At 48.5% G+C, this 10,026-nt stretch overlaps 2 protein-coding genes across 2 annotated transcripts in view; one reads left to right on the top strand and one right to left on the bottom strand.

The window, feature by feature from the left end:
- Window positions 1–6,893, top strand: part of CASP9 (caspase 9, apoptosis-related cysteine peptidase) — a 9,263-nt gene extending 2,370 nt beyond the window's left edge. Inside the window, 10 exon segments of the mRNA XM_009325302.1 lie at window positions 25–244; window positions 775–855; window positions 1,064–1,095; window positions 2,049–2,225; window positions 2,979–3,068; window positions 3,806–3,953; window positions 4,505–4,684; window positions 4,872–4,952; window positions 4,955–4,971; window positions 6,353–6,893. Of these exon segments, the coding sequence (XP_009323577.1) occupies window positions 25–244; window positions 775–855; window positions 1,064–1,095; window positions 2,049–2,225; window positions 2,979–3,068; window positions 3,806–3,953; window positions 4,505–4,684; window positions 4,872–4,952; window positions 4,955–4,971; window positions 6,353–6,445 (1,119 nt within the window). The 3' untranslated portion in view covers window positions 6,446–6,893.
- A 242-nt stretch (window positions 6,894–7,135) lies between these two features.
- Window positions 7,136–10,026, bottom strand: part of LOC103918062 (EF-hand domain-containing protein D2-like) — a 17,544-nt gene continuing 14,653 nt past the window's right edge. Inside the window, exon 3 of the mRNA XM_009325301.1 lies at window positions 7,136–7,216. Coding sequence (XP_009323576.1) covers window positions 7,136–7,216 — 81 coding nt within the window. The remainder of the gene's footprint in view (window positions 7,217–10,026) is intronic.

Below are 10,026 nucleotides of genomic sequence, written 5' to 3'. Positions count from 1 at the left end.
GTCTTGGGCTTTCCTCCTCTGCAGAGCGCCGGCAGCCGAGGAGAGCAAGCCCGGCAGCTGGTCATCGACCTGGAGACTCGAGGGAAACGGGCTTTTCCTATATTCCTCTCGATCCTGCGGGACACCGGGCAGGGCGATCTCGCGGACATGCTGATTGAGGAGTGCGAACGCCCGCCGCCACCGCTGCAGCTGGTCGACCTGAGGCCTGTTGAGCTGGACTTACGTGGAGAAAAGCGTAGCAAAAGTAAGTATTAAGGGCATGGTTGTTTTCTGGGCAAGCAGCAGCATGGGGGGGCGGCAGCTGGGATCCCTCTTGGTGTGGGTAGTAGTCTGTGAAGTCCTGGTTTTTGTTGTCCTGGAGCGTGGCTCGTAGAGGTGACTACGCAGAGCTGTTGGGAGAATGTCATGCTTTCCGGTAGCGGAAGCTTTTAAGCTCCAGCTGCGTGCCCGTGGTGTTAGGAGCTTCATTCTCCGTATTTTTGCACGCAGCCTCCCTGGTACCTTGGTGAAAGATGATTTTTGCCATGTCCTTGCCATCTTGTGCTCCGCTGAATCCGCGTGCAGATCCAGCTTGTGCGGTTGTAAGGAGAAACTTTAGTCTGTCGAATCCTGAAAAGGGGAAAAGGGACACGATGTCGTATCGCAGCCTCACAGCAGGGACGCTGCGGCAGGCAGGTGTGGGTTCAGGTCCTTCTGGGGACCCCGGGTTGGTTACTTGGAGCGTGAAATCGGAAAGCGGAGAAGGTGAGACCCGACTGTCCTGTGTCATTATAGATGTGAACTTTCCTGAGTGTTTGTCCATCCCAGTCCAAGCTGAGAGCGAAAGACCTCGAACGCCTCCCGCGCCAGCCCGGGGTGAGCCACGTCCCAGGCTGTTCCAGAGAGGTGGGGTGCCAAACGCTCGTTTCCAGCGTGTGGCGGGGTGGGAAGAGGGAATTCGTATGTGTCACCGATGTGCCATGGGCGACGGGGCAGGATTGACGTTAATTCCAGGAGGAACGGGTGTAACGTCTCGTCGCGGAGTGCAGAGAGCTAAATACCGTGTCTCTGTTGTGTGTTGTAGGTTCGGCCGTCGACAAGAGGAACCGTGATCTGGTTAGTATTTGGTTAGGCCAAAAGTGTTCCCTATTAAGCAAAGACTCATGGGCGGCCACCGGGAAATAGGTCTGGGACAGCCGGGTTTTGCTTCTTGTTATCTGAGCGATCGCTCCGAGGCTGCCGCTGGTCTAACGGGGCTGATAAGCTCGGAGGAGGTCAGTCGTTAGCCGGCTCCTCCTTAGGATTACCGTAGCTGTAGCGCAAATAACATATCGCAGAGCTAAAGGTTGTGCTTAAACACCAGTTTCCAGCAAGGCAACTGGTAACTTCCTAAGGCACCAACGCGCGTGTTGTCTGCGAAGCGGTGTTTAGACTTCGTAGTCGTAGCGTTGAGGGACAGAGGCCAGGAAAACAATAACGAACGCGGGCAGCACGCTTTGGCGCGCTGGGAGACGCGCAGGGAAGCGAGTGTTGTGAATACGGCAGCGTGTGTGTCTGGAGTCGCCTTCCGACAGCCTGTGGGTATCCGATGCGGAGCGAACAGTTTGGCCGTGTACGTGCGAGGCTCGTAGCTGTATTGATGCAGGTGTTTGGGTAGCCCTCGTAAAATTCCTGCGGTGCTGTCATCGATGGTAAAGCTGAGTCTCTGGGTGATTTATCTACCCGTTCTCTTGGCTCCTTGCGTGGGCTCTCGTGGTGAGGTTTGATGATGCCTAAAAAAACTCCTGGATACTTCAGCTTGCCATCGGAGACGCTGCAGGTAAAGCAGCAGCCGGTTTTCCGCAAAGGCGGTCCCCGATTTGGCAGGTTGTTTTGTGTTCCCCGGCTGCTGATAACAATGTGCGTGCGGAGAACGGATGCTCTTATCCATCCCTAGGCCTGGAGAAATGAAAAAGCTGTGACAGGAGCTACTTTAAAGACTCCCGTTCCTCGCTGGCGTTGCGTCCCGCTGGATTAGCCAGTGAGCGCTCCAAATAAGAGGGCGTTTAATTGCGACGTGTGCCTGCCAGGTTTACGAGCTGAAAGCTGATCCGTGTGGATGCTGCCTGATCCTCAACAACGTCAACTTCAGCAGCGACTCGGCTATGTCGACTCGAGAAGGCTCCGACGTGGACTGCAAGAAGCTGGAGAAGCGCTTCAAGGCCTTGCGCTTCGACGTCCTGACTCGGCGGGATCTCAAAGCTGAGGTGAGGCCGGCCGCGTCCAGCTAACAGGAGGGAAGAGAGGCGAGCCCCCCAGAGTGATGGGAGCACGTTATGGGACGTACCCCCCGTGTTGGCAGCACGCCGAAAGCCCCAGCCTGCGCCGCACGAAGAAATAATCAACCGCTGGCGTCCTCTTATTTTATTGTCACGCTGCAATTGCAGAAGGAGAAAGGACCTTGCATGTTTTCGCCTTTCGGCCTGAACTTTGAGTCCTGGTTGTGATTTGCAGGGAAATGGGCGAGGCTGTATTCCTGTGATAGCTCTGACAGCCTCCGCGTTGTCTGCAGCCGGGGGTGTGACTTGCCTGCCTGTACAGTCCTCAGCTGTTACTCGAAGCGGCGGAGCGAGCTCAATCATCCGGAGCGGCCGCTGAAAGTAAAACAAGGTTCTCTGCTCCCCCACCGGCCCCCAGTCAGCAGCGGTGCGTTTCAGTGGATAAAGCCCGTGGAAGCGTGTTTTGGTTTACATTGCTGTGTTGTAAAGAACGCAGCGAGGAGAGAAACCTCTGTAATTAAAGCTACCAATGTTCAATAAGGGCAGAACTGCAGAAATACTCGCTGTCTGCTGATGGGTTTTGCCGCCTGTGGGTGCCGGTGCATGTTATCCCGTGGCAGAGAGATCGACCGGATCCTTCTGAGCAGCGCAGCCGGGATAGACTGATAAGAGCAGGGCCCGGCAGTAATCTGTGGCTGAAGTATTTTTTGAAAAACTCTTACCGTGACGTTTTCTACGTAGGAAATGGTTTCAGAGCTGCAGAAGCTGGCACGACGGGACCACAGCGCCTCGGACTGCTGCATCGTGGTGATCCTTTCCCATGGCTGTCAGGTGGGTTCATCGCATCTCTCCCTTTGCTCGTTAGCCCGGTTGCCCGCGCGGGAAGGGGGCATCCCCTGCGCCGCGGTCTCACGCAGGGTGGGTGGGAGGGAGGGAAACCGTCTGTCGTGACCGATCCGATAGCCGTTCTGCCGTCGCAGTACGTCGCAGAGAGTTACGTTCTTGTGTTGGGGTTAAAGAAAACAGGAGCTTCTCCAGTGTGGTCTGATCCAGTGGACAAGTGGTTCTCCCTCTTGGAAGTTGGGGTGTGTAATTCAGACCTGAGCGATGGGCAGAGAGCGAAGGGAGGTAGTGCTAACCCTCATACTGTGGTCGTTTAGTCCTTCCTGTCTCTCCAGCTCTGACCAGGGAGATGCTATTAGTCGTAAAGCCTATTTATCGCAAGTCAGAGGCCTTGAAGGACGAGGAGAGGAGAGCAGTCATTAGGAAAATGGCGTATATTATGTGCCCGTTGTCCCAGAGGATGAAGAACCCTGTCGCTGGAGGAGGCGGGATAGGATTTAGATAATAAGAGGAGTCGGATTGCTGGGATTTAGTGTGTTTCAAATGACTCCCGGGCGTCCCCTCACCCTGACGTGGTGCGTGCGTTTGCAGTGAGATTCCTCCACACGCGAGGAAGTGAGATTTGTTCTGGTAACTTTAGGCCACAAAGCACCCGATCAGAAGCGGGCTCCCTCGGAACTGGCCTCACCTTCCGCGTTACTAGCTCCTGGATTTTCCTCTTGCAGACGAGCCACATTCAGTTTCCCGGAGGCATTTACGGAACGGATGGAAAACCCATTCCGATAGAAAAGATTGTGAACTATTTCAATGGGTCCAATTGCCCGAGTTTGAGAGGAAAACCCAAACTCTTCTTCATCCAGGCCTGTGGCGGAGGTGAATCTTTGTTTTAGCTCCCGAAGCGAATTGGCTGTTGGGCGTAAGCAGGCGTCGGAGATGTGGTTAGGCTTTGGCTTCTTGTTCCTTTTTTGTTCGTCGCCTGTTTCTCGGGCTGTCTTCTCTTACTCTTGGCCACGTATTCTGACCGCTAGCATGGGTTGAGTCTAAGGGCTCAGACACGAGCCTCTCGTAGGAGGGCGGTACCGATTTTCATGTGCTGGAATGGTTTTACTGCACGGTAGAGAGACGTGGGATGGAAGGAGGGGAGTAATTGAAGCACGCGGCCAGGCAGTGGTTGCTGACTGGCCGCTTCTGGTCTTCAGCCATGAGGTTGGTGGGGAAGCACGAACCGAGGGCGTTCACCTGAATCGTCCGATGCCTCCGACTCAACGAGTGCAGCCGAAGAGCCGAAAAGCTTTGTTTTGTTGGAGGGCCTTTATGGGGTTTGGTTTTGGGGTTTTTTTGTCTTTTCTTAATGGAGGATGTACGCTTGTTGAATGCTTGGGTAAGATGAATTTCAGGGAGTGTCATCTTGCTGCTTTTTGCAGAACAACGAGATCGAGGCTTTGTAGTGGATTGTGATTCACCCGGCGACGAAGCTCCTGGAGGTTCTTTAGAGTCGGATGCGACTCCTTTTCAGACTCTGTTGGGTAACGTGGACGAGCCAGATGCCGTAGCCAGTTTGCCCACACCCAGCGACATCTTGGTCTCCTACTCAACTTTTCCAGGTGAGATAGCCCGTGCAAATCCTTTGCTAGGTACAGGGGGATTAGCAAAAAAGTTGGAGCTTCATGGCCAAAGTCGGTTGGGGGCAACTCACTCCATTGGAGAGGGCAGCCAGGGAGCGGCAGTAGCTCGGTGAGACGAGAACAGAAGACTGGCTTTAGCAGCAACATTCTCATTCTTTCTCTGAAGGTTTTGTCTCCTGGAGGGAGGCGTCGAGCGGCTCGTGGTACGTGGAAACACTGGACAGCGTGCTGGAGCAACATGCCCATTCCTGAACATGTTACTGCGGGTAAATGTCTTTTTTTTTTTCCTGGTTTTTTGTCGTCATGATGAAGGAAATGGTCAGAGCTGCAATCGGTCAGGGCATGGAGGCCTACACTGAAAAAAGGAAGGACGATATTGAGCGTTCAGTTTATGGGTTGGCTAGTTGGAGGTACTGTGGAGAGGCCTAATTATTAAGAAAGTGTCTGGCATTAATCTGCCAAAAATCTCTTTGAGGTTTCTCTAATGAGAAATAGGTCTGAAAATACAGGCTTGTATCTTTGCCAAGGAAGCTGCTAAAAAATTGCCTTAGACCAAAGCGTAGCTCATCCCACACTCAAAAGCCCGAGCCGGCAGGACACGGGGCACTGTCGTAAGCGTGCCGCCACGCGTCCGGGCACATCGTGCTCTTGAGTAAGACCCGCTGGGTCTCTCGTGCCTGGAGATCTCCACAGGTGCTCTCTCTTTGGGTTTTGCATCTTCTGGAGCTCCTGTGACACCGTGGTAAGTCTTGAGGAGCATCTCACCCTCGGGAAGACAATGCCAGATGTTTGTGTTCACGTGTCCTGGTGCGCGAGGAGTGCCGTGTGCCGGGAATGTGGAACCAGTGTGGCTAATAAACGGTTTCCTTTGCGTGCCCTGTTGACTAGAGAAGATTGCCCGAGCATGGGACAAGCGTAGGTACTTCCAGACGCTTTTGCTGTTCTACAAAAGTAGCAGAAAAGTCTTTTGCAGAGGCAGCGGGGGAGAGAGGACCTACTTTTTTTTTTTTTTTTGTCATTTTCCTGGTGTCACAGCGCTTCTTCGGCATGCAGTGGCACGGCAGCTATTGATTTCAAGGGGGTAGCGTGAGACCCAGCTGTGCCAGCCGGCCCGGAGCCTCCGCGCTCGCAGAGGAGAGCGCCTCTAGCTTGCCACAACGCGGCCACGCTCGGCCTCTGAGTACTGTTTTTTGGTGATCGCGATGTTTGTGTCCTTTGCTGCCTGGAGAACTGATCGATGGAATGAAGGCCTGGCGCTTAAGCAGAATGGGATGATTTTTGCCGCTGTGCCAGCTGGCATTCCGCGCAAGGAAAGTGACCTTGGAGAAAGGATGGGCGTGTCTGGAGGAAAATGGGTGGAAAGGAAATCTGCTTTTAAGTAGACACCGGAAGGGAAAGGGAGTAGTGACTCACGCCAAGAAGCACCCGTCGGAGGCAGTGGTGGCTTGGGTTTCTTGAAAGGCCGTGTTCCCTCGTGTCCCCTTTGTTTTTGCCGGTGAAAATGTCTCATTTTAGGAGACCTGCCTGCTCTCCTGTCCCACGGTCCCATTGGCCGTCCTCGTCACCGTGCTTCCCGCGAGAGGTTGTGTCCCGACGCGCGAGTTGGGAAAGCATCCCGCTCCTCAACCGCTCTCCTTCCGTTCTCAGGTGGCGAACGCCGTCTCTGCCAAGGGGAGGTACAAACAGATCCCGGGCTGTTTCAACTTTCTCCGTAAAAAATTCTTCTTTGCGTGCAAATGACGTGTGGGCTCTGAGGTCCCCGCCAAGCGTGAGAGTTACTTCCCCGCAGCCGGATGAAATCTGTGCCCGCCGTGACTCGGCGTCGACGCTCCCGGTGGCCTTTGTCTGTCTGTCGAGGTGGTTGTCTTGAGAAGCGTGAGCTGTGGATGCTGTCCTTGCTGTGAAATAGAGACAAGCCGGAGCCTGGCACTGTGCTGATGGGAAATATTAGGGACGGGTGAAGGAAGGCCCTTTGCCAGGGCACGTGCCGGCCCGGAGCCTCCGCGCTCGCGGAGGAGAGCGCCTCTAGCTTGCCACAACGCGGCCACGCTCGGCCTCCGAGTACTGTTTTTTGGTGATCGCGATGTTTGTGTCCTTTGCTGCCTGGAGAACTGATCGATGGAATGAAGGCCTGGCGTTTAAGCAGAATGGGATGATTTTTGCAGTCAATATTTCTCATTTTCAATAAAACGCAATGAAAAAGGGAAAAATCTTTTGCATTGTATTCCCTCGTCTGTTCCGTCTCGTGAATGCCATTTCAGCACCTCCCGAAGGCTTCTCCGAAATGGGAAGAGCAAGAAGAACCTTGCTTGAGTAATCTTTTAGCCTCCCGCTGCTAGGGGTAGCGTTTCCAATGCGGCTGTGCCGTGCCAGCATACAGAGAAGGCAGCTCGCATCCTTTCGAGGAGTCGATCGGACGCTAAACAGGAGTTACAGCAGGAAACCGATGAAGATTCCTTCAAGTACTAGAGCTGAGTTAAAGCACTCGCCCTGGTGAGCTGCTGGGGGTAGCTGCGGCAACAGTTTTTGGTCAGAAAACCTGGATGTATGTGGGATTTTTGGGGGGAAAGTGACCTTGGAGAGAGAGGAGCTGCCCTCGGGACGCGCGGCTGCCTTAGGGTAGGCCGGCCTGTCTTCATCGCGGGGGGGTGTTTTATGCTCTCAGGAAGCCATGCAGGGGTTTCATCACCGCAAAGGCAGATCGTGCTGTGCCCCTTCGCCTCTGTGCTGCTGGGGTGGCGAGGGATGCTTGTGGGTGGGCGGGGAACCTGTGGATCTCCAATCTGCCTTTGCAATCGCTAGGTATTTCCATGCTCCTTTTTTGGGGAGCATTTCAGGTGCTTTGAGGCAGTTCAGCGCCGCCGGCAGAGCGATACTTAGCCTGGGGTTTGGGTTTAACTATTTTTCGAAGGGTGCTGGGGCTTGAGCAATGACAAAAGGAGCTGAAAACTTGAGAGAAGTAGTTAAAAGTAGGGTGAGAGAGAGAGAGGTGTGTGTGTGGGGGGGACTTGTTCCCCCAGAGGGTGTTAACTCTCTCCTTCAGTTGCTTCCAGTCCCTACCGCTCAGGGAACAGCGTCCTGCAGGGGTGCAGGCCTGGCCGCCCCCCCGGCCCCCGAAACATCGGTGTTGGAAAGAAAAGCCCCTCAGTTACTTGCCGCGTGCGAGGTCCCTCTGGTCATGCTTTGTCCCCATCAGCTCCAAAAGGTGAGCCGCCCGAAGGATGCCACCCCGTGCCGGGGGCGGGCGCGCGTTTTGTTCTGAGTTTGATTTATTGAACTTGAAGACATATAATAGTTCTTTAAAGAACTATTTTAACTGAAAAAATGACGTCTTTTTAAGTAATTACTTATGAACAACTAAAAAGTTGTTTACATATGTGAACAAATTTTTATTGTTCTTTTAAACTTTTAAGACAGTTCTTGAACTTAGTTCAAGTTAAAACTTCTAAGTTAAATAAACTTAAGAAATAATAAAGTTAGAACTAAGAAATTATTTATTTAGTATTAAGTTTTTAAACTTTTAAGTTCTTAGTTTAAGAACTTCAAGAACTCAACTATAAACTTAAGAACTGTCTTGAACATATGTAAACTACCTTGAGAACTTTTTTCATGTCTGTTTCAGTTCTTGAACTTACTAACTTTAGTTCTTAAACTTTTTTGGTCTTGAACTTGTGTCTTGAATATAAGTTATTAAGTTCTTTGTTACTTAAAAGACATAATAGAACTTTAAGAACTTAAAGACATAATAAAGACATAAAAAAGTTTTAAATAAGACAAATTAATAAACTTCTAAAGTTTTAGTCTTTTATAGTCTTAGAACTTAAGTTCTATTATGTCTTAAAAAGACATTAAAAAGTTCTTTTTTTAAAAGTTCTTAAGGAACTAAAAAGACAAACTTATTAAATATCTCTAATTCTTTATTAAGTTCAAGAACTTCAAGAACTCAGTTAAAATAACTTTTTATTTGTCTTGAGTTCTTGAAGTTTTTGAACTTAACAATAAAGTTCTTAAGACAAATAATAAAGTTCTTTTAACTGAGTTCTTGAAGATTTGTCTTAATAACTTTAATAATGTCTTTTTTTAACTGAGTTCTTGGGTTTCTTTAGACATTAAAAGTTCTTAAAGAAATAAAAAGTTCTTAAGTTCAAACTTTTTTTAGTAGAACTTTAATAATGTCTTAAAAGTTCTTAAAGTTTTAACCTAAAGAACTTTTAAATAGCAATGAAGTTCTTAGTCTACAATAAGACCGTGAAGAACCTAGAAGAACTTAAAGAAGTTTTTGTTCTTAAGTTCTTATTTAACATCTCTATTGTCTTTTTCTATTAAGACTTACTGTAGACTGAAGTTCTGCAAACTTCTTTTGTCTTGTCTTAAGTTCAAACTTTATTAAGAACTACTTAATAAAAAAAAAAGTAAACTTCTTTTAATAAAAGACAAAGTTATTGAAAACTTATTAAGAACTAAAAGACAATAAAGATGACATTTAAGAACTTCCAAATGACTTTACGAACTTTTTTTTATTAAATTTAGTTTTAGTTTTTATTAAGGTCTTCTTTTATTAAAGTTCTTAAGAAGAGTTCTTTTCTAATTTGTTTTAAGAACTTAAGTTCTTTAATAATAATAAGGAACTTTAAAAAAAGTAATTGTTAACAAAGAACTTAATAAACTTTAAAACTTAGTAAATGAACTTTTTGTAATTTATTTTACCTTACTAAGAAGTCAGTTAAGAACTAAGAAACTTTAAAATTTTCATTTCACTTTACTAAGTTGTTTTACTAAGGAACTTTAAAGAACTAAAGCTCTTTTAAAGAACTATAGACTTTTAAGGAACCATAGTTCTTCTATTAGGTTAATAAAAAAAGTTTATTATTTAAAAAGTTTATTAAGTTACTAAGAAGTCAGTTAGGAACTAAGTCAACAATAAAAGTTCTTATGTAGACTTTTAAAGAACTTTTCATTAAGAACTGTATTCATATGAACTATATTACTTTTAAGAAAAAAGGGTTCTTTAGAAGAAGTAATAAACTTCTTTAAAGAACTGTAGACTTTATAGTTCTTACCTAATAAAAACAGTTTAAGTTCTTATGAACTTTTAAGAACTAAAGTTAGAATCGTAGACTCATTAAGGTTGGAAAAGACCTCCAAGGTCATCGAGTCCAACCATCGACCCAACACCACCATGCCCACTAAACCATGTCCCTAAGCGCCTCATCTACTCGTCTTTTAAATACCTCCAGGCATGGTGACTCCACCACTCCCCTGGGCAGCCTGTTCCAATGTTTCACCACTCTTTCAGTAAAGACATTTTTCCTCACGTCCAA

This window comes from Pygoscelis adeliae, unplaced genomic scaffold (assembly GCF_000699105.1).
Source record: "Pygoscelis adeliae isolate BGI_AS28 unplaced genomic scaffold, ASM69910v1 Scaffold36, whole genome shotgun sequence".
NCBI lineage: Eukaryota > Metazoa > Chordata > Aves > Sphenisciformes > Spheniscidae > Pygoscelis > Pygoscelis adeliae.
Note: the sequence above shows the minus strand (reverse complement) of the source record. Positions and strands in the feature narration are given on the sequence as shown.